Source organism: Numida meleagris, chromosome 6 (genome assembly GCF_002078875.1).
Source record: "Numida meleagris isolate 19003 breed g44 Domestic line chromosome 6, NumMel1.0, whole genome shotgun sequence".
NCBI lineage: Eukaryota > Metazoa > Chordata > Aves > Galliformes > Numididae > Numida > Numida meleagris.
In genome coordinates, this window is record NC_034414.1 from 43,494,485 (window position 1) to 43,515,944 (window position 21,460).

General features: G+C 36.0%; 1 protein-coding gene across 2 annotated transcripts in view; it reads left to right on the forward strand.

The window, feature by feature from the left end:
* The window catches only part of FLRT2 (fibronectin leucine rich transmembrane protein 2), a 64,455-nt gene extending 43,828 nt beyond the window's left edge, over positions 1-20,627 (forward strand). For both annotated transcript variants that reach the window (XM_021402295.1, XM_021402294.1), the window contains exon 2: positions 10,855-20,627. In XM_021402295.1, the coding sequence (XP_021257970.1) occupies positions 11,284-13,272 (1,989 nt within the window). In that variant the 5' untranslated portion in view covers positions 10,855-11,283 and the 3' untranslated portion in view covers positions 13,273-20,627. The remainder of the gene's footprint in view (positions 1-10,854) is intronic.

Below are 21,460 nucleotides of genomic sequence, written 5' to 3' on the forward strand. Positions count from 1 at the left end.
TTCTGATTTGCCTTTTCTTTCAAAGGAACTGAGCTGCTGTCAGAAATTAAAGGCAGCACATAGTTCCTTGGATGATGTAAACTGCTGCAGCCAGTGTTTAAACATGTAACGTGCTCTCTTTCATCCTGCACGAGCACTGCTCTTGCTGCCTGATGTTGCCTTTGCTTATTACTTTGTTATCCCTTAAGACCTCTCACCATCTTCTTGTGGTTTCAATTCAAAGTCTTGGAATCATTGGGTCAGAAATGTCTATTTACTATTTCGAGCTTGCACTTACTTATATTTGTACCTAGAACTCAAGCTGCCCTCTGTTTCCATCTGTGCAGTTCATTTCAGCCTCTCTTTCTCAGCTAACTTTCCCATTAAATGGGAAAACTTAATGACTGCGTCAGAAATGTAGTGTTATATGCTTTCACCAAAAGAGTGCCAAAAAATATCTGCTGTTAGAATCAAGATCTGTATTTACAGCCTCACTGCACCAAATTATTTTATCCATCCACCTATCATATTTTCCTTATCCTTCTATGCCTCATATGTTTACCATCTTAGAATATATGCTTAACCATCAATGTTGAAAGGGAAAACAGGACCCTCTCACTGAAAACAGGGAGTATCACACAATTAACAGAAATCTGAATGAAAGAAAAAACTAAATGACAATCAAACAAAATTAAAATAAAAAAAAATAATTTTTAAATGGATTGTATCCTTGGTAAGCTCATTTGTTCTAATGCTTCTGTCTTTCTTTCTCTCTGTAATCTAATGTAAATAATTACTTTTACCAGTGCCTAGGTAAGCAGTGGATTTTAAGAAAATGCCACTGCATGTTAGGCACTTTTGTTCTGCTAGAAAATAGCTACTGCTATAACTGTACTGATTTGTATTGCTGATTTTTTATATATATTTTTAATTCTAATTGTATGTAAAAGTACAGTGTGTTTCCTATATGAAGCACTCTAGAGACATTCTTGGAACAGTGAGAATATTGCACTTGCTTCACCTTCGCGTGCAGAAAATTGGATTGCTGAAAAAAGATAACAACCCCAGATCCCCAGACCCTTGTCAGGCACTGTTGATGCTAAGACATTGTACAGTTGATGAATATTTCAGCTATTTAGCTGAATAGGGATTTCAGAGGCTTAATTGTACATTCTTTATCCATTGTTTTAATATCTTTTCCTTTTTCCTATTAACTAGCTATCTGATGGCAATGATTTAAAATTTTGTTTAATAACCTTCTGTTTGCCTATTACATGGGCTGTGTCCTGTGAGCAAGATTTGCTCTCTAGCTGGGGAAAATCTTTTGTTCAGGGGTACATTCAGTGGTAAATGGCTACACCATATGCATGACAGGTTCTCTTCAGTATTCAGTGGCAATTAGGGTGCAAGCAACTTTATTATTTTTAATAGCTCCTTAGCAGTGTTTACGGAGTACTTTTTAGTACTGTGAATGCAAGCAGCATGCAAAGCAATAGGAAAGAGACAGAGAAATCCTCTGGTTTTGTTGGAAAGATCTTCATACAACACTTACACTGTTATTTATATTAGGGTACCTAGAGGGGTCGGGGACAGCTCATGCTATATTTTGTCCCTGGACCATGCACCACTAATAGTGAAGATAAGATATGGCAGCCCACACTCATTTTCTTAGGACTAAATGAATAGTAGCCACAAGGTAATGTGACACTACACACAATCTCATCAATTATGCAGCACCATGCAACATATATAAAATGTGTCAAGATCTTATCTCCACAGAAGCAATGTTTAGTCACTTAGGTCACTAAAAGCAGCTTTTTCAAATTATCCAAAGATGTTTTGCCAGGCTGACCACATATCTCTAGATAAAAGCAAACTTTTTGCTTCACAGTGTGGAATAATTTATAGGTAGAGACCAATTTGCTTGCAAAGAAACAGCAGGTTGCCTTCATTTTTTCTTAGTACAAAATGCATTATGCTAAACACAGTACAGAATGTTTGTGTTACAAAAGAGGAATTATTTAGAATTAGTTTAGTATTATCAGGGTTTTTTGTTGTTATTTTTGTTTCTTACATACATGTCCAGTTTTTGTCACAGAAAGCTGTAAGCCCTCTGGAAAAGAATCAAGAAAGCAAACAAGCTATTTCTTTCTTTTCCCTTGACCATGCCAAGTAGAGCTGTCCAAGGGCAGATAATTCCACAGCATTCATGGTTTTAAATGTACTTTATGAATGCTTTCATGAAGTGAAATTTTGTCAAAGCTTACCTTTATGTATAAAAAAGGTCAAATTTTTACTCTTCCTCACTTTTTTTTTTCTCTCTCACTCTGGTCATAACTGATCAGAAAGCACTGGACCTCAGGCACATTTCTTATTGAAAATGTAAGCAAAACTGTCAAATCTCCAGGAAACACTTGGGGTTTCAGCAAAACCATATATTTTAATGAAAATGAATTTTGTTGAAATGTTCCAGAGAGCTCCTCATGTAAGATTCTTTTCATCTGTCATTTTCAACTTTCTCAATCCAGCTTTATATCATCACATAATATATTGCTCAGTTTATGGAGTACTAGATGAGATTCATCGAAACTATCTCACCAAAGATATGAGATCAGGTCTTTGGAGATGAAAGACTAAGGAATTAATTCTCCACAATAGTAAATCAGTTGTTCTCACTTTTTAACAAGTTTGTCAAGTTTTGAACAGCATTAGACTGGTGAAAAATTAGACTAGACCTTGGGGGAAGGTTAATAAATACATAAATAGCACTTTGCTATTAGGTGCAAGATTCCATGTAATATGAGTCCTGGAGGTGATCATAGGTTCCTCTTTGCCCACTAGAGTGAAAATATCACAATGGTTACCATCTGGAGTAAATTTTCAACAATCAGCTATTTTATAATGAGTGCACAGATATTTCCTCCTAAGCACGTGCTTAGGTTATCAGTGACTTTTGGGCTACCTTCACATCCTAAACAACTCAAAAGCTTGTGTTAGTTAAAATGCTGGAGTTCTGCACATTTTTTTCCCCCTTATGTTTTATGATGAAATCCTACATGACTGTGCAGGCAAAGATTTTGGTTTTGATATGCCATTTGAGTCCTCATTACCTTTTCATCTGATAGCTACAACTGGCTGAAATAACTGTTTTTGATGATTCTTACACTAGAATTCAGAAGTCTAGAGGCAGTTTTCCAATTCTAGAACTCCCCTTCTGGTTCTGCCAGAAGCTGAAACACTTAATAGCAAAAGTCTGTGTAAGATTAATCCATACAGACAGACATTTAGATTGGACTAGGTGGTACAACAAACTGAAAGACAAATTTCAGTCAATAGCACCACAGTGTTCACTTGCAATAGGAGTGAACTTTCTTTGATATTTGCCATTAGATGTTCTGTAGCATTTAATTTCTGAAATTGAAGTAATTTTTTTTATTATTATTTCCAAACATAGTCATATACTCTGATTTCACTGACTGTGAAAAAAATTGTACTGATCTATAGGGTGTCTGTTCACATGAGCAGAGATGAATTTTTTCTTTCTGAATGGAAATACAGATGTTTCAGGGCTCAGAGGCTGTAGTAGCTGTTAATTAATTGTCACAGGCGATACAGTCTTGATGAAGTTACACAACATCAAGTTTTGTAAATAATGTTCTTCTCTCATAAATAAATAACTGGTGAATTAAACATAGGAACAAAAATACATTAGTCTAGGCAGGCAGCGATCTCCATGTCTGAACTTACGCACTTCAATATCCACTTACAGACAAGTACACAAAATTTAGTCAGGTATGTAGCACAGCAAAGTGTCTGATGGGATGAAGGGCAGCCTTGACTTGAAGCCTTTACACTAGTGAACTTGCAGCTACTTCAGCCCTCATTCCCGGAGTGCAGTGACCACTCCAGGTGTTCCAGTAGCTTGCTCTCTATTTTGACCTACTCATTTATGTGCAACAATTGCACTCTGTAGTACTTTCAGGCAAAGAACAAGCCTGAACAATAAAACAAATAAAATTCTAACTTGGAACAATGCTCACTATTAGAATACATAAATAATTATTTTCTCAGAGTACTATAGAGATCAAATGATTTCTCAGTCATGCAGCAGAGAGGCTGTCAAGCTAACAATCTGCTGGTAATCTCAGGCTCCTATTAGTGAAGATAAGTTGTACTGGAGGTGGGAACTGACAAAGCAGGAGGGAAACAAGTTCCATATTTATCCCCTTTTCTTTCTTTCTTTCTTTCTTTTTTTTTTTTTTTGATGATCAGAAAGGAAAGTTTTCTGCTGTCATAGCTTTTCCTCCTATAGAACAGGAATTGGGGTCTATCAGATTCCTCATGACTGGCAAAAACCAGTACTTGAATTACCTGACACACATTTCCAAATGCAAAGCTTATGTTGATTATAATGTCATGCCTTTCAAAAAAGGACTTCTTGAAGCCTGCATCCTTCTGGAAAATATGTCTGCTTAATAATTTGCAGTAATGTTGCTGGAAAAAGAGACTTCGAGGAGCAAGAGAGAGAAAGATCTTTACACCCATTGCTGTAATATGAACCACTTTCTAAACTTTCCCGTCTCTACTTAGTCAGATCCAAGTTCACTTCACTTGCCTCCATCAGGCCACTTGATCTGAGATTTTGAAAGTAGTTGTAAGGGCAAAATGGGAGGCAAAACCAGAAATAACCTGATCAAGGCAGAGAAGAATATGAAGGAAGAGCTCACTGTGCATATTTGCTGAATCATTCTTGTAGCAGTACTGCAAAGGTAATAATGACTTCCTCTACCAAAATCTGTCCATATAAACTGAATTGTGTTTTCAGCTGTGTGTAGAGACACTTTTTTCTTTCCAGTACTGGCTACTGACCACTATACTGATATCAGAATTCACTTAAGGAGAAGAGAGCACCAGGGAGGATTTCTTGTCTTGTTCTTCACCTCTTTTTCTTCCTCCTTACCTCTTCTTACATTATGCACACTCCTAACTATGAAGCAGCCATGGCAGCAAGCATGCAAAAAGGTTTCCCTTAAAACCACTTTAGTTTCTCAAGAAATAATGCTATTCTTTCTGTGTCTGTGATGCAGAGATTATGGCTTGATATTAAGGATTTTCAAAACCAAGTAACTCATAGAGAATCATGCACAGTACACCAACACATTTGGCTCCTACTCAGTAAAAAGGTATAATGTTAATTCATGTGTAGATGTGAACTCTACTTTTTTAGAAAAAAAGGGCTTTATCAGGTAATATTACAAAATTATTTTTGTTACCAAGTGATAGAAATACAGAACATCTTTCTTAAGTGCAGGGTTCCAGAGAAATGGAATTATACTTGTTTTCTGGGTGTCATTTGATTCCAGACTTAATAACCTTGCAGTTACTGTATAAGATAATTACGCAGAGTAAGACTGTGACTTGATTATGACTTTGGTCTGTGGAAAAGCCAAGAAAATTTATGCCAAATGGTTTTGTGCTGAATAGTATTCACAGCCTGGTAGTAGCGAAAAGGGTAAACGATCTGGTGTTCGTTTTGCTTGCTTTTTGATTTACGTCAATTTTTGAATTCAAGTTTGGCTTTTTTTTTTTTTAATTTATGGCATTCGGGTTCAGATAAATGCGTAAACTGCCAGGAAAAGTGATGCTATGTGGTCAGATTATCCGAAAAAAAAATATCCAGATCCCTAGTCAATGCTTTTAATTATTTTTAGGATTCCTTGAAGGATGGAATAGTTAACATTGTTATTTTTACTCCTTCTAAAAAATTAATAGCCTTTGTATACAACATGAGAAAACTACTGAAGACAGACAACCTGTTTTCAGGAGCACAGCAAGATTCCTGTGCTTGTAACACAGGACTGTATGTATATATATGCAGGCTGTACTCCACAAGCTATTCTTCTTCCTTGACTCCTGTGCTTGTTTTCTCCCTCCTGAACCTCAGCAGGTTCCGAGGCAGCCACAGAAGTCTTGACTACTACATTTGGGACTGCATGCTTGGAGGTCTGCAGCATGAAAGGTAGTGAAGATTGCCCTTTAGCCATTTGGAAGATTTATAGACATTGTAGACTCAGCCATCGAATCAGTGCTGGTGAGCAAGATAGGAAAGAGATCCATGAAATAGCTGCTAGTTAGATGTCAGTTTTTATTCCTAGATACTACAAGTTTGTAACTTGGTAGTGTTTTCAGTAATATATATTAATTATTGAAACAAGATTATTTATTGAAGCTAAATTGCATTGTCTATACAAAGCAGGATGACTGTAGCTTGAAATTATGTGGATGCTCCTTGGCAGTGAAGGGGAGACTAATAAAACCTTCACCTTTCCAACTTGCAGCCAGATGTTTCAGCCTTTTTAATAACTTTAATCAAAGTATGTGAAAGGAGCCATTCAGTTCCAGTGTGGAACAAAAACAAACTTGAAATTTTTATCTAACACTCAAAGGTAGATATTAATTATGCCAAAAGAGAATGTAAATAAAGCAGGTTTGAGAAGACAGTGAGATAAAAACATTCCTCAAAAACTTCTAAAATATGAAAGGGAACATTTACATTGATGTCAGGAACTCAGGCCACTAAGTGAAATTTTCAGACATGGCCACCTAAGATGTGTGCATATGCTCTCATCTATTTCAGTATGCTTCATTCAACTTCTATATTTCATTCCTTAAATCCTAACAGGATTTAATATCCTGGTTGCAGTAATACAGGAAATGTCCTAGAAACTTCGAAGACATGTCTTTTGCTCCAAGGAGGATACAATGGGAAGTAATAGATATTGAGTGTACATGATAAAGAAATGGTAACAAAAATGATCAAGATGATGATGAGCAGATGTGTTATTACTGATGTTAGTTTAAAAAGATAAAATAAGTTAACTGCATTGTATTCTTTTACCCTTATCCTCTCTTCCCATCTTGATTTTTAGAACTTGCTCTCTTCACGCTAAGCAAGGTACTAACAATTTACAGATTGTGAGTCAATTCTGAAGATTTACAATCATGAGATAAAGAGATATTGAGTGCCTTGAATTTATCCACTTCCCTAATTCTGCCTCTGTAAATGACCAATTCATTTATGGACAGACTCAGTTACGTTCTTCTAAGAATATTGAAAATAGAGATTTTGCTTCAGAAAGCCAGGATTACAGAGATAGGGAGAAAGCATAATTATTCCACCTGCTCTCAGTGTTGGTGATTAGCTAAAGAAAACTTTTCCAGCCTTCTGAAATTTGCCTTAGATGTTATTCCTTCTGGGAATTTCATTTTCAAATCAAGAATGTTGTTCAAATCTGATATCTTTTACATCTTTGGGATTGAGTATTCTAACACAGGGACATAACGCAATTTGCATTTGGATCCTTGAGATCAGCTGAAATATTCTGCTCTTGAAACTGTTACAACCACTATGAATTATTATTAAATAGTTGTAGAAGAATACTGAGGTAAAGTCTTTCCAAAATTATTTAAACCCATTCAGTTGTTTATTTTTTTCCTTATTGCTTCCCTCTGTTACACCACAGTCAACTCTGAAGCCATAAATATCATATTAGATTTGTCCTTGTGCTCTTGCTTAATACAATCAACAGTAGCTGCCTGAGTGACAATGCGTATTTTCTGTACTACAAGTTTTATAGTCTCAGCATATTAGTTACTAGTATGCTCGTTGGAGTTTAGGATACTGGCATTAATAAAAGGACCCCCTTTCACAGATTCATAGGATCGTTAACGTTGTAAAAGACCACTAAGATCACCTAGTCCAAACATCCACCTACCACCAATATTGTCCACTAAACCATTTCCTTTAGTACTGCATCTACCCCTTCCTTAAGGGGTTATTCCAAGGACAGTGACTCCACCACTTCCCTGGATAGCCTGTTCAAATGCATCACCTCTCTTTAGGAGAAGAAATTTTGCATAATATCCAATCTGAACATACCCTGGATCAACTTGAGGCCATTCCCTCTCATCCTATTGCTATTTATTTGGTAGAAGAGCCTGACCTCCACCTCATCACAATCTGCAGTGTCCTCTTGGAGTTGTAGAGAGACATAAGATCTCCCTTGGGCCTCCTCTTCTCCAGACTAAACAATCCCAATTCCCTCTGATGCTCCTCATAAGACTTGTGCTCCAGACACTTACAGCTTTGTTGCCCTTCTCTGGACATGCTCCACGGTCCCCATGTCTTTCTTGTGAAGAGGTGCCCAAAATTGAACATACTACTTGAGGTGCAGGCTGAGTACAGGGGGATGATCACCTCCCTGGTCCTGCTAGTCCTGCTGGCTAAACTATTTCTGATACAGGATAGGATGCCATTGGCCTTCTTGGCCACCTGGACACACTGTGGGCTCATGTTCAGCTGAGTGTCATACAGATCATAGAGTCATAGAATCCTTAGAGCTGGAAGGGACCTTTAGAGGTCATCTAGTCCAAATCCCAACACCAGAAGTGTAGCTGACCAGCATCAATAGTGCAAGGGAAGCAAACATGCAGCAGAAAAGTTTTAAAAGATTTCTAAGGGCAAAATAATTGTAGCCATTAAAAGGAGGGGTACTCCGGAGTGTCACCTTACAAAGTACTGCTGTTAAGTGACCATCCAGTCAAAAGTCCTTTACTTGTAATATCTGATAGGAAGAGCTGCATGATTTGACCCAATTTACTAAAAATTTTACTGAAATCTTTTATTTAGAAGCCACATTTACCAAGCTGAGAGGCACTTTAGGCAGAGGTCGTAGAGTAAGGTGAATGTATAGGCATATATTAATAAAACATTCTCATCGCAGGAGATCCCCAGCTCATCAGGAACTGCAGCTGACTGTGGCTGCATGCTCTCAACTTGGCTTTCCATCATAGCTGAGTGTCAGAAAAACCTATTCAACAATCATATTTATGATCAAAATAGAACTGAATATAATGTATTGACTCTTGTGGGAGGTGCAGATTGTCTCACTCTGAGGACAGAAAGGGAGTGAGAAAACCATTATTATTCTGTGCAGTCCCACGCATCTCAGAGGAGGCTCTTCTGCACTTTCTTTCTTATTTTGGAAAGATAATGTCAGGACAGATCAGAGCAGTATGATCTAGATGGGAGACAGGCCATATTAGAGGCAGATAAACTGTCACACTTAGGATCCTATTAGGATGCAATCCTGCTAGGATTTCTCTATAGAATCACATGATCTTACATGATGAAAAAGAAAACATTCTTCACCAAAATACGCCTGAGAGAAATCTTTGAATAGTGGTATAGATAATCTTATTGTATCAAGAAAAGAACAGCATGCATATGATGCATTTACTATTTGAAGACATAATGGTGAAGTAGAGGACTCTTCAGGGCTTCAGTTTTTATCTCCAGCTGCTCCAGCCATGAGGCTGATACCTAATGATATTACAGATAAATTCAGTAATCTAAAAATGCAAGATTGCAAGGTTATACAATTTTGACTCCTAAAGAGATTTTCTGCACTTACAGTCCCATGTAACATTTGGGACGTGTTATAAACTGTACAACTGTAACAGAAAGACAAGCTTTCATGTACTCCTGAATTACATTTCTTGCACTTCTGAAAAAAATGGATGATGATTAGTCTTTTTAAATAAAGGAAAAGTGAATTTTAAAGATGATTTCTGTTCACCAAAATTTTGTTCAACTGAAATCACAGCCAATGAACTTTGAGTCTGATAAAAAAATCTGGAAAATTATTTTGTTTGGGTAATTACAATGGAAGACGCGGAGATCTACAATACTTATTTATATCCTCTATTTTGGGTTATAAAATGCATCTCTTATATTTTATAATTTTATACGTAGTTATACATATTTATACATATAGTAAGGCAAGGAATGTTTTACCATAGCATGCAATGCAGTATCTTCCATTGCATGCTTTAAAGTGTTGAATTTTTTAGTTAGAGATCTGAATGACAAATAGTATATGAGAAGATTAAAGTTACAAGTACTCTTAAAAGCTGAAAATATAAACTCATCTACACGAGAACTAACACTTTTTTTTAATATGAAGCCATTCACCAACTACTGTGTAGCAGAATTAAAAGAAGTATCTAACCTTTATAGTTTCAGAGAAGGTGTTCTCTAGAAAAACTGCTGTTTTCTGAGCTGAAGTCCTAAAACAATAACTGAGAGGGTGTGAGCCAGTTTCATTTAGTGGAATGCTAATTCTGAAGTTTGTTGACAGCACAGCTCACATAAGTAACAATATAAAGATGATAGCTTTAACAAGTGTATACCTTACAGCAGAGTTTCTTGTACTTGTAGATTACCATATTTTTTAGAAGTCTCCCCTCATATGTAGCTAACTTACTGTAGTGAGGCGCAATAATCTGGCAGTATGCATTAAAGCTGAATGACAAAATACGTAAGGGCATTATGGAAATGGAAGCAGAACATTCCAGAGTCTGATAGGAAATGAAAAAATGCAGAGTGTGATTGAATACTATGGCCTAGAGTCTAGTCTGTCAAGCATCAATGAATAGGGCTCATTGGAGTTCTGTAAAAGAAAAAAACAGTTAAGAAAAAAAAAAAAGCAAAATCTTTAAGTTTTAGCATTTGAAATTCTGTGAGAAGACAAAGACTGGAGATACAATATTCAAGCAGAAGTGACACATCTAGCCTTCACTGAAGTCACTGCAAGCCCTTCAATCATTGCAGTGTCTTTGCATCAAACCTATTTCAAGACCATTTAATAGTAATATTAAGCCAATGTTTAATATTAATGCTTTTTTTTTTTTTTTTTTTTTTTTTTACTAGAAAGCCATAAAGAGCACAGCCTTAGAATAGTCTTCCAAAGGGCTTGATCTTCCCTATTAAACGTTTCATGGTATTCATTTTTTTTTTCTTCTTTTATTTAACAGGCAGGCCAGATCCAGCTGATAGCTGTTATGAGGACTTTGCTGACTTCAGAAAGCTGAGCATAACATCAACAGACTTCAGTGAAAGGAAATATTATCGCTCCAAGCAACTTGTACACAGACAACTTTTGGTAGCTTTAAATTAACTGGTCGCTCACCTACAAGAACACGGCTATTGTTTCTTTCAGCACACATGGAGGAAAGCAACAAAATTTGTAACCCTGGCTAATAGGACTGTGGCTTTCTTATTAACAGTAGGAGGTGGGCCAATTGTAAAAGGATTATTTTATACTTAGCCTGAAGGACTTTATCTCTGCTTGAACAGTGGACATAATCTGAAGCCAATTTTAATGACCTGATATTTTGCTACTTGTCCTTTATTATTGTTATCAGTTCTTTAACAGTTTGATACCTTATTTCTTTAAATTGGAAATGGGTTCCTTGACTAGAATGTGGCCCTCAGACTGGGCTGTTCTCATGAAATCATGGCTCATCTTTTCCCTGGGGCTGTACATGCAGGTCTCCAAAACTTCGGCCTGTCCAAAAGTGTGCCGCTGTGACCGAAACTTTGTCTACTGTAATGAGAGAAGCTTGACCTCAGTGCCTCTTGGGATACCAGAGGGTGTAACTGTCCTCTACCTCCATAATAACCAAATTAATAATGCTGGATTTCCTGCAGAGCTGCACAGTGTCCAGTCTGTGCACACAGTCTATCTGTATGGCAACCAATTGGATGAATTCCCAATGAACCTGCCCAAAAATGTCAGGGTTCTCCACTTGCAGGAAAACAACATTCAGACCATTTCTCGGGCTGCTCTTGCTCAGCTCTTGAAGCTGGAAGAACTGCACCTGGATGACAACTCCATCTCCACTGTTGGAGTTGAGGATGGGGCATTCCGGGAAGCCATCAGCCTCAAGCTTCTGTTCTTGTCGAAGAATCACTTAAGCAGTGTACCAGTAGGCCTTCCAGTGGACTTACAAGAACTTCGAGTAGATGAAAACCGAATTGCTGTCATTTCAGACTTGGCCTTCCAGAATCTTACAAGTTTGGAGCGTCTGATTCTGGATGGCAATCTACTTACTAATAAAGGCATAGCTGAAGGCACTTTTAGCCACCTCTCCAAGCTCAAGGAATTCTCTATAGTCCGTAATTCACTGACCTATCCTCCTTCTGATCTTCCAGGTACACATCTGCTAAGACTCTACTTGCAAGACAACCAGATAACCCATATACCACTTACAGCCTTTTCAAATCTTCACAAACTGGAACGTCTTGATATTTCCAACAATCAGCTTCGGATGTTGGTAAAGGGTGTGTTTGATAATCTCCACAACCTGAGGCAACTCACCGTAAGGAATAATCCCTGGTTGTGTGACTGCAGTATTAAGTGGGTCACTGAATGGCTCAAATTTATTCCCTCTTCCATCAATGTACGGGGTTTTATGTGCCAGGGACCAGAACAGGTCCGAGGTATGGCAGTCAGGGAGCTTAATATGAATATGCTGTCATGCCCCACCACCACCCCTGGTTTGTCACTTATCATCACCCCAGTCCCAGCTACAGACAAGCCAACTACACTAGTTACCTCTTCATCAGTTCCTCCCCCAAGTACTAAGTATAGTCCTTTGACTCCTACCATAGTCACACTCCCCACTGTGCCTGACAGGGAAGACAGAGAAAGGGTAACACCTCCTATATCTGAACAAATTCAACTCTCTATCCATTTTGTGAATGATACTTGCATCCAGGTTAACTGGATATCTCTTTTTACTGTGATGGCATATAAACTCACATGGGTTAAAATGGGCCATAGTCTGGTAGGAGGAATTGTTCAGGAGCGAATAGTTAGTGGTGAGAAGCAACACTTAAGTCTGGTAAATCTGGAGCCCAAATCCACCTATCGGATTTGCTTGGTTCCTCTGGATGCTTATAATAATTACCGAACTGGAGAAGACACTGTCTGTTCAGAAGCCACAACCAAGGCTTCCTTTTTGAACAACGGCAGCAACATCCCCTCCAGCCATGAGCAGACAACTTCTCAGAACCTGGGTTCCCCATTTCTGCTTGCAGGATTAATTGGAGGTGCAGTGATATTTGTGCTCGTGGTCTTGCTCAGCATTTTTTGCTGGCACATGCACAAAAAGGGACGTTACACCTCCCAGAAGTGGAAATACAACCGGGGCCGTCGGAAAGATGACTACTGTGAGGCAGGGACCAAGAAGGACAACTCCATCCTGGAAATGACGGAAACCAGCTTCCAGATTGTGTCCTTAAATAATGAACAGCTCCTTAAAGGAGATTTCAGACTGCAGCCCATTTATACCCCAAATGGGGGCATTAACTACACAGACTGCCACATCCCCAACAACATGCGATACTGCAATAGCAATGTCTCAGACCTGGAGCACTGTCATACATGATAGTGAGGGGAGATGGGGGTGTCAAGGACAAAGAGAAAAAACTCTGAAAAAAAGTAACCCTCACAACAATGAAAAAATTACATTTGATAAATGTTACACAGATGCATTTATGCATTTGAATACTCTGTAATTTATACGGTGTACTATATAATGGGATTTAAAAAGTGCTATCTTTTCTATTTCAAGTCAATTGCAAATGGTTTTGTAACTTTGCTTTTTAAATCTAAAAAAAATATTGCTAAGTACTGTACAGGGTTGTACAATAAGAACCCAGTGTCATGGCAAAGGAAAGAATGACTCATTCTTCAAACATTAACCACTTTGCTGTCGAAGCTGTCTGAGCGATGTAAGTTCCTAGGTGTCCTGTAATACAGGAAAATAAGTGCATATTAAAGCAGGGTTACTAGGAACGGCCAAAAGCAATTCAGATAAAATGCGTAAAACTCTTTTGACTCAAATCCAGCAGTTGCTGCTGAGTTCAAACAATTTGAAATATTTCTGTTCCACTTTGTCAGTTCCGTATTTTCTACCTCCAACTCAAGGCTAGAGTTCTGACTGCTACCAAAAAGGCTACTTCTTATTTGATTAGTTTTCCCCAGTATACTTGGAAAGGTAGACAGAACTCAGTGTCAAACTTGAAGTGACCTTGATTCTTATTTGCAGAATCTATTCTGAAAATGTCCCCCAATGCCATGCATTTTTATGTTAGAAATGGTTCCTGCTTTTCATTATGATTAAGAAGCTTCAAGAATTCTTTGACCCTTCTCAGTGGGAGATGAAGGTTATCAGTATGTAACAGATAGTTGTCATTAGATTGCACCTCTCATTAATAGAGCAGCACTTGTGACACAGCATGTTCAGGTAAAACCCAAACAGGGAAATTCTAAGTGCTCCCATCTCTGCGGTATTCATGTAGAATTTCCAGTCTGAAAGTGGAAATTGGTGAAAACACGTTACAAAATATAATGTCAGTGGAAAGGTTGCCATTGGTTTTTATGGTTCAAGCTCTGATTTAGCGGTTTGACTTACATTCAGTATGAAGTAAGAAAAAGATAAGAACAATCGACAAAAAAAAACCCTAAACACGAACGATTAATTTATTACTGAAAAGACTTCCAGGCCTATTGTGAACTGAAATATGTACAACAGGGAAAATCATGAATAAATTCAGTGGTTTTTTTTCCATTCAGGTGAACAGAGATGGATATTCACTGAGGAATTTTGAGAACACGAGTACACTGTTTCTCCAAATTACCCTTCTGATATCTTAAGCTTTTTAAGTTTTCCACAATGATCTGTATTTAAAAATCAGCAGGTGGGCTTAGAATTTGTTCTTTCATTCCCTCAACTTCTTTAGCTGGAATCACTTCTGAGTGATGCATTATGTGAGGCATCATGCTTGTATGAAAATTACAATGCTGTTCTCAAAATTAAACCATGTTCCAACAACTCCACTGACTCTGTGGCTGCCAGGAACTCTGGATTTCTTGCCAACTCAGCGGTGGAATTTAATTTTTCCTTTTTCTTTTTTTTTTTTTTTTTTAAATGTGACTTACTTTCTCCTGAGCTTGGGGACAAGCAAAAGTTCACAACAAGGAGAAAAAAGAGAAACTTTTTTTTTTTTTTTTTTGACAGAGTAGGGAACAAAATAAATTTTTTTGCAGTGACTATCTAGGGACAGAGAAGTGAATTGGAAATAAAAGCTGGAGCACTTTTCTTGTGCAGTGCTTGGACTTTTCATTTTATGAGGCTGCTTATGTTGGGAGAGAGGGTTTTAATCCTTTCCTTTGCTCAATTCAGTCAACCTATTCTTGAAACCCAGCAGTCTATGAGTGTCCATTTTCTCAAATTCAAATTGCATGATAACATTCATTTTCTGCAAAAGCAAAATGAATCCAGTTACGATTGATGGCAAAGTACAATCATTATATAAGGAACTGCATCCTTACCCTAACCCCTTTTATAACTGCAGTTTGAAATTCCACTCTATATTCTGTATATTTGTTATTTTCTCCAGCTATAACAGGTATTTTAGGCAACCTGTGTGGCTACTGCAATAGTAAAGTCACTGAAATTTTGCTGAATAAAAGGCTGCCATATGATTTCAAATGGTGTAATTCTAGATAGAAACGTCTATGCAAAGTCTTTTCTCTGTGACGTATTTGCTTACAATTATGATGAGAAGGTTGATAATTTTGGTTTGTTTGTTTAATATGTTTTAGCTGCCAAAGCCCAAAAGACAAGCAGCAAATAGTTGAGCTTCTGCACGCTTCCATTGCATGCTGGACACATAAGAGTTTGAGACTAAGTAGAAACTGAGATTCCCATTGGGTGTGGATGTAACATATAATTTCACTGAAATAACAAGCTGTATGTTTGATTTCAAAGGACATCTTTTGAATGTATGCACATGCTAGCTTTTCATACTTCAATGACTGATGCTGGAGGAATCTTTATCCTCCTTTTTGAACGTCTGTTCTAGGCCTCAGGATACCATAGTTTTAGGATGAGCTAGGAGCCTTACTTGTAGCAAATTTCTTATTCAGGGAATTCAGCTGTCCTCTAAGTGGAAGATCGCAAGCCTAAAATGAAGACAATAAATGTGGTTACTGTTCTAATAAGGTGAAAACTGAAGACATTCATAAAATGCTTGGTTTCATCTCGGATGATGAACTGTCTATACATGTATGCAGAGTATAACTGGCTTACCTAGATAAAAAATCACAGTATTATTAAAGATAGTATAGTTGAAGCTTCTTTTCAGTTTGAAGAAGAAAATATATATTGATAAGGGATACTGACAAAGATTCTTTTCATTAAGTACACTTCAGAAAAAAAAAGTAGAAAGCCACTTACAACAAAATTCAAGGATAGTAGTGGGAAAATTACCTAAGCAAATTCACAATTGCAGTCTTAATAATCCAATAGGACATATGTTGAATTCGAAGAATGATTCTTCCTATTGAAATTGCTTTCCAACTGCAGAAGAATTCATGTATTCAGCCTACAGCAATGTTTGGGAATGTTCAAAGTGTTAGTCACGCAGACAACTGAGGCTTCATTTCTTATTGTCTAGATAAGTATATTGAGGAGTTTTCATTAGATTTGGAAAAAAAAAATCAGAGTTAAAAAAGGACAATGATCTTTTGGAGATATAAAGTTTACTATCAGTAAACATTTAACTGTTTTCCTTGGGCTTGTGAAGATGGGGTCATCTTCACTTAGTAGAAATGTCTGACTACAGATACTAGTTAAGGGAACTACAGAGCAGAAGTCCCAAATGAGTGCACATACAACTCATTAGAAACTCAAAAGTGATCAATTCTTAATCCTTATTTGCAGGTGTTCATTGAATGTGGAGACAAATGAATGGTTACAGACAACATCTCACCCATTGTCTGTTGTAAACTGCTCATAACTGACCTAAGTGTATAGGTAAGATTGATGAGTGGAATAAAATAAGAGTTTAAGGGAAATTATGTTAAACTGGTATCACACCACCACTTTGTTCAGTGCTACAATTCCTTCTGAAGATTTATTTATTTACAAAAAGGTCCTTTTTTCACAGATTCTGTCATTATAACAAATGTTCCTTGCATGTAGCTTGTTAGCAAAAATAATAATAATAACATAATAATCTGATGAATGCATGGACATTTCTTTAAAAAGTTATTACTGGAAACACTATTATTGAATTTCTTCATAAGAATATTTAGACACTGGTTTACTTTTGACTTCAAATATTAGCAATTTTTCCTGTAAGCCAATAAAGAAATACAATGAATGTGATGTTAAAAGAAAAATTAAATAGCTTATGCTATTTTTTACTAGAGTAGTTCAACTATATTTTTTCTCTCAATCATTTTCTCTTTTTAAGAGAGAAAATTTCTTCCTCTAAGAAAAGTATTGATTTTAATTTTACAAGGAAAATAACTTTATGCATATTATATTGTTACGAAGTTAAGGGTCTACATAAGGCACTTTATTGATGATACTGTAAGGAAAGTTGTCTCAGATTTTGACAGTGAAGTGGTTAATTCCCATCTATAGTACTTCTTCAGCATAAATTTTAACATGGAGATATTAATTTTATTTTATTTTTTTAGAGCATGAGAATAATGGTTTTACTCAGTGGGAAAACAAACAAACAAACAAAAAACAAGAAAGAAATGAATGCCAAACCTAAGCATTACTGTCTTTAAGCCTCATTAAATCATGCCTGATGCTCTCTTCCAAACACAGTGATAATCCTAGGAAGCTGATGATAACTCCTTCCCTGAACTCTACTGAACTGGGCAGTCTCTATCTCAAGTGATAATACATGCAATGTCAAACTATTTGGCATTAAACTTAGGTACAGCATAGAATGCCTTGCTCTTTACAAGAACACTGGCTAGTAGTCCTTCTGCAAAACTAGTCCAAAAGACATCCGACAAAATTTTATTACACTGGGACTATGTAGGAATTGTGCCTAATGACAGCTGACCACTGGTCCTCTCAGAAACAAGCCACTAAAAAAATTGTCATCATCACTTGGTCCCAGATATCTGAAGATGATCTTTCATAAAACTGATTTTAACTGAGACATGCATACATGATTCTGTTCTGTGCTTGGTATATTTTCTATCTTTAACATAGAAAATTAGATGATTTGAAGTCTGCATTATCTGTTTTCTGCAATATGCCATGTTGCACGCATTGTTAACTTCAAAACCTCGCTATACACTATATATTATCTTGTTGACATATTCAGTAAAAAGTTATTTAAAACAATAACATCAATCCTTCTGTATTTATATGAACAAGATGATTAAAATAAGAATGTGAACATCTGAAAGAGAAAATAGAAAAACAAAAATATCAACTTCTGTTCTTTCATTCCTGGAATTTTTTTTCTAATGTTTTACTGTATGCCCATGTTCTTCAGATGCTAAAGGATGAATATTTTTAACTTCTGTCTGTCAAAGAGTTAAATCATTTGTTACTTCAGTTTCTCATATTTAATTTTTATAGGGTTATCTCATTTTGATATGCATATAAGAAAGTAGTGTAAAGAACAGATTGTAATCCAGTATTTGCAATTAATGGGTACAGTTAAGTAACTATACATATCTACAACAGATACCTATATGTGGAAGCTCAGACCCATTATATGCATAGTCATTCGATAAATGCACTTGACATTCATCCTTGACAGTCTTAAACCTGCATTTTACCGATTTATTATTTCCTTGAAATGAAATGTGATTTTTTTCCCAATTCTCCCTTCAAAATTGTTCTTGAATTTTCAGAATTTTTTCAGACATAAGCCTTAATAAATTGTTGTATACCTTCTACCTAATACATTTGGCAATATATGCAGTGTGTATAAAAATATATTTTAGGTACATGGGAAAGAAGAGTTACATATACAATAACTAAATTTTGCCTTTGCCAGAACCTGAAATATTGAATGTTACAAGCTGTGTCACTTCAGAGTTTAGGAATGTAACACTGATGAATGTCAAAATTTCTCTGTAAGTTATCTCATTCTCTGTCTTAACCCTGAAAGACAAGGAAAACTACCAATAGCTGTTGCGCAGTATGTCTACGTGTACATCACTCCCTCCAGCATTCACTATGCTTCCTGAACATGGTATTTCCTCTGAGCTAGATTAGACCTTGGTACCTAAGTTACCTTTTCTTACCATGGGAAGGTGGAGAATAGAAGTAACAGAAATATATAAGCACTGGTGGCCATTCAGTAAAATAATTCAACTACATGGGTAGAAATGTGGTAACAATTTAACAATGCTTTATATCGTTAAAACAAGCTAGAACACTGCTATAGTGAAATCCTGGTTCCAATGATTTCAGTTATAATCTGAATATTTATAGGAATAAAGTATATACCAGAAAGATTAAAAACACCCAGTATGATAAACTCTATAATGTTACACTGTGTATTGTCCTCATATGAAATAACCAAGAAAAACAGTACTCCTACGCTTTAACAGATATCTGTTTTGAAAAGTTAGTGGTGCAATGAAATGCAAATACTTCAGAAAAACTGAGGTAAGATAATAATGTAAAACAGACCAACAATGTCCATTCCAAAGACACAGAAAATATGAGCTTTTAAAATTCACAAACAGGCCACTAAGCATGGCAAGAAGGTTCTTTTACATACAAGCACACATATTTTCTGCTTAGAACTCCATACACGGGGTAACATATGTAACTGCAAAACTGCATGCAAGAGTTTGCATTAAAAGTTTTATTCATTAAGATTTTATATTATAGATACACTTACTTAGAGGCATCTTGCATAGAGTAAGAACAATTTTGACCCTATGCACTTGGTCTATTCAAATGTAGAAAGCAGACAGAAGGAGAACAAAAGTCACGCTGATTGCACTATACTGCTTTTCTAAGTGCAGAATACCTTGAAAAACGACGTATAAACTTACGGAAAATCCAGCTCAGACTGGTGTGTTTACAGCTTTAACATGCTCGGTGCAAAAGCAAGATGTTTCTGTGGTGAATAATAGTCAAAGTGCTAAAGTGAACATGACTATTCTTGAAAAGCACAATTGCCAGAAAAATACAATTAAAATGTTGTATTTCTCAAGTGAAATAATTATTTTAACTCTTATAAATTTGGAGCAGGTAATAACACAGATAAATAAAATTCTTTGTGATAGGTATTTGAACAATATATTTAAAGAATGGAATGACGTAATTTTTATACTTCAAAACAAATTGTTGATAAAGAAAAAACAGATTATTTTCTGTGAAGATGACATATAGTAGTAACGATAGTAGTACAGAAAACAGTGATACTCCTCTTTACTGACATTTTTTGGACATGAAAAAAGACTCATATGCCCTTTAACATAATTTTATTTTTCTCTTCTTTCTATTCCTCTGCAATTTTTCAGACTTTTCAGATCAGATCCTCTTCAAATAGATATACTGTATTCCAAAACAATCAAATCCTTGGAAATACCTACAGCACCTTTAAATGAATAGATTCAAGAAAATGCAATAAAATCACTATTTAAAGGAAATTCACAATGTTTGCTCAAAACTTTAGTAGTATTTAAAAAGATGACTAACAAACTAGAATAGCTTTCTATTTCTAGCTATGATAAGCCCTTCCAAATTTCTAACACACCCTCCTGAATTTAAAGCTTTGGCTTGGCCTTAAAGTCACATGTTTTAAATGATAGTCTTTCAAGGCTAATCTCAAATGTCTTCACAAACTGTTTTGTGCAATCACAGTTCAGGAACCAATGTGTAATTCATTGTTCTCTGACTTACAATGCAAATGTTAAGAATTTTTCTGATTAAAGAAACATGTTAAGAAAATTTGAGAGTTGGTGTGAAGTCAAATATTGTAGTATATGTTACTGCAAATGTCATTTCTTCATGCAGGGCATTTGTGTCTGTAGGTAAGGATTGCAGAAAAAAATACATGCACATTAACTCTGTATTTTTTCAAAAAATCTTTTCTTACCAATACTAGACACTGCTCCTAGCTGCTGAAAAGCATGTATGACTTAGAAAAGTAAATATATGGAGAAAGGGGAGATATTCCAAATTATCATAGTAATTCTATTAATATGTAATTGAGTACTTTAAAAAAAAGCTTAAAGGTATTAAAGCTTTTTTTATTAAAAATCCCTACTAAGCATGCATTCTGTTTGTCATTCACAAACAATAAGTCTGCGCAGCTTTTCACATATATTTTCATTGTGTATCTTGAAGACAATCGTTTCTTTTTTACCTGATTTCAGGGACTAATATCAGGTTCATGGTATTCTTAGATCTAATTGGTCATCTTTATTTGGAGGACTCTCCATGCACTGAAATACTTTGTCATCTGTAAAAATTCTGAGGTGTAGTCTACTGTCTTTATGTGATACCTGCTTTCAGGCAAATTTATAGTTAACTATAATTCTCTATCTTTCTGCTTTGGTTTTGACATTCTTCTATACAGTTCAAAATTAAGAACAAGTGGAAAATAGAATAGAGTAATTAGAACAAGTAAAATGTAATTCTGCTAGCATTATAGCAATGGTCTTTTTAGCAAAAGACTTAAAATGCAAGAAGCTCAAGTTAAGAAAAAAATCTTAAAATAATTTTTCTATCAATTTAAGGTTAAATTCAATATTTTTCAACATTTCATTACAGCTAGAAAGTTTTG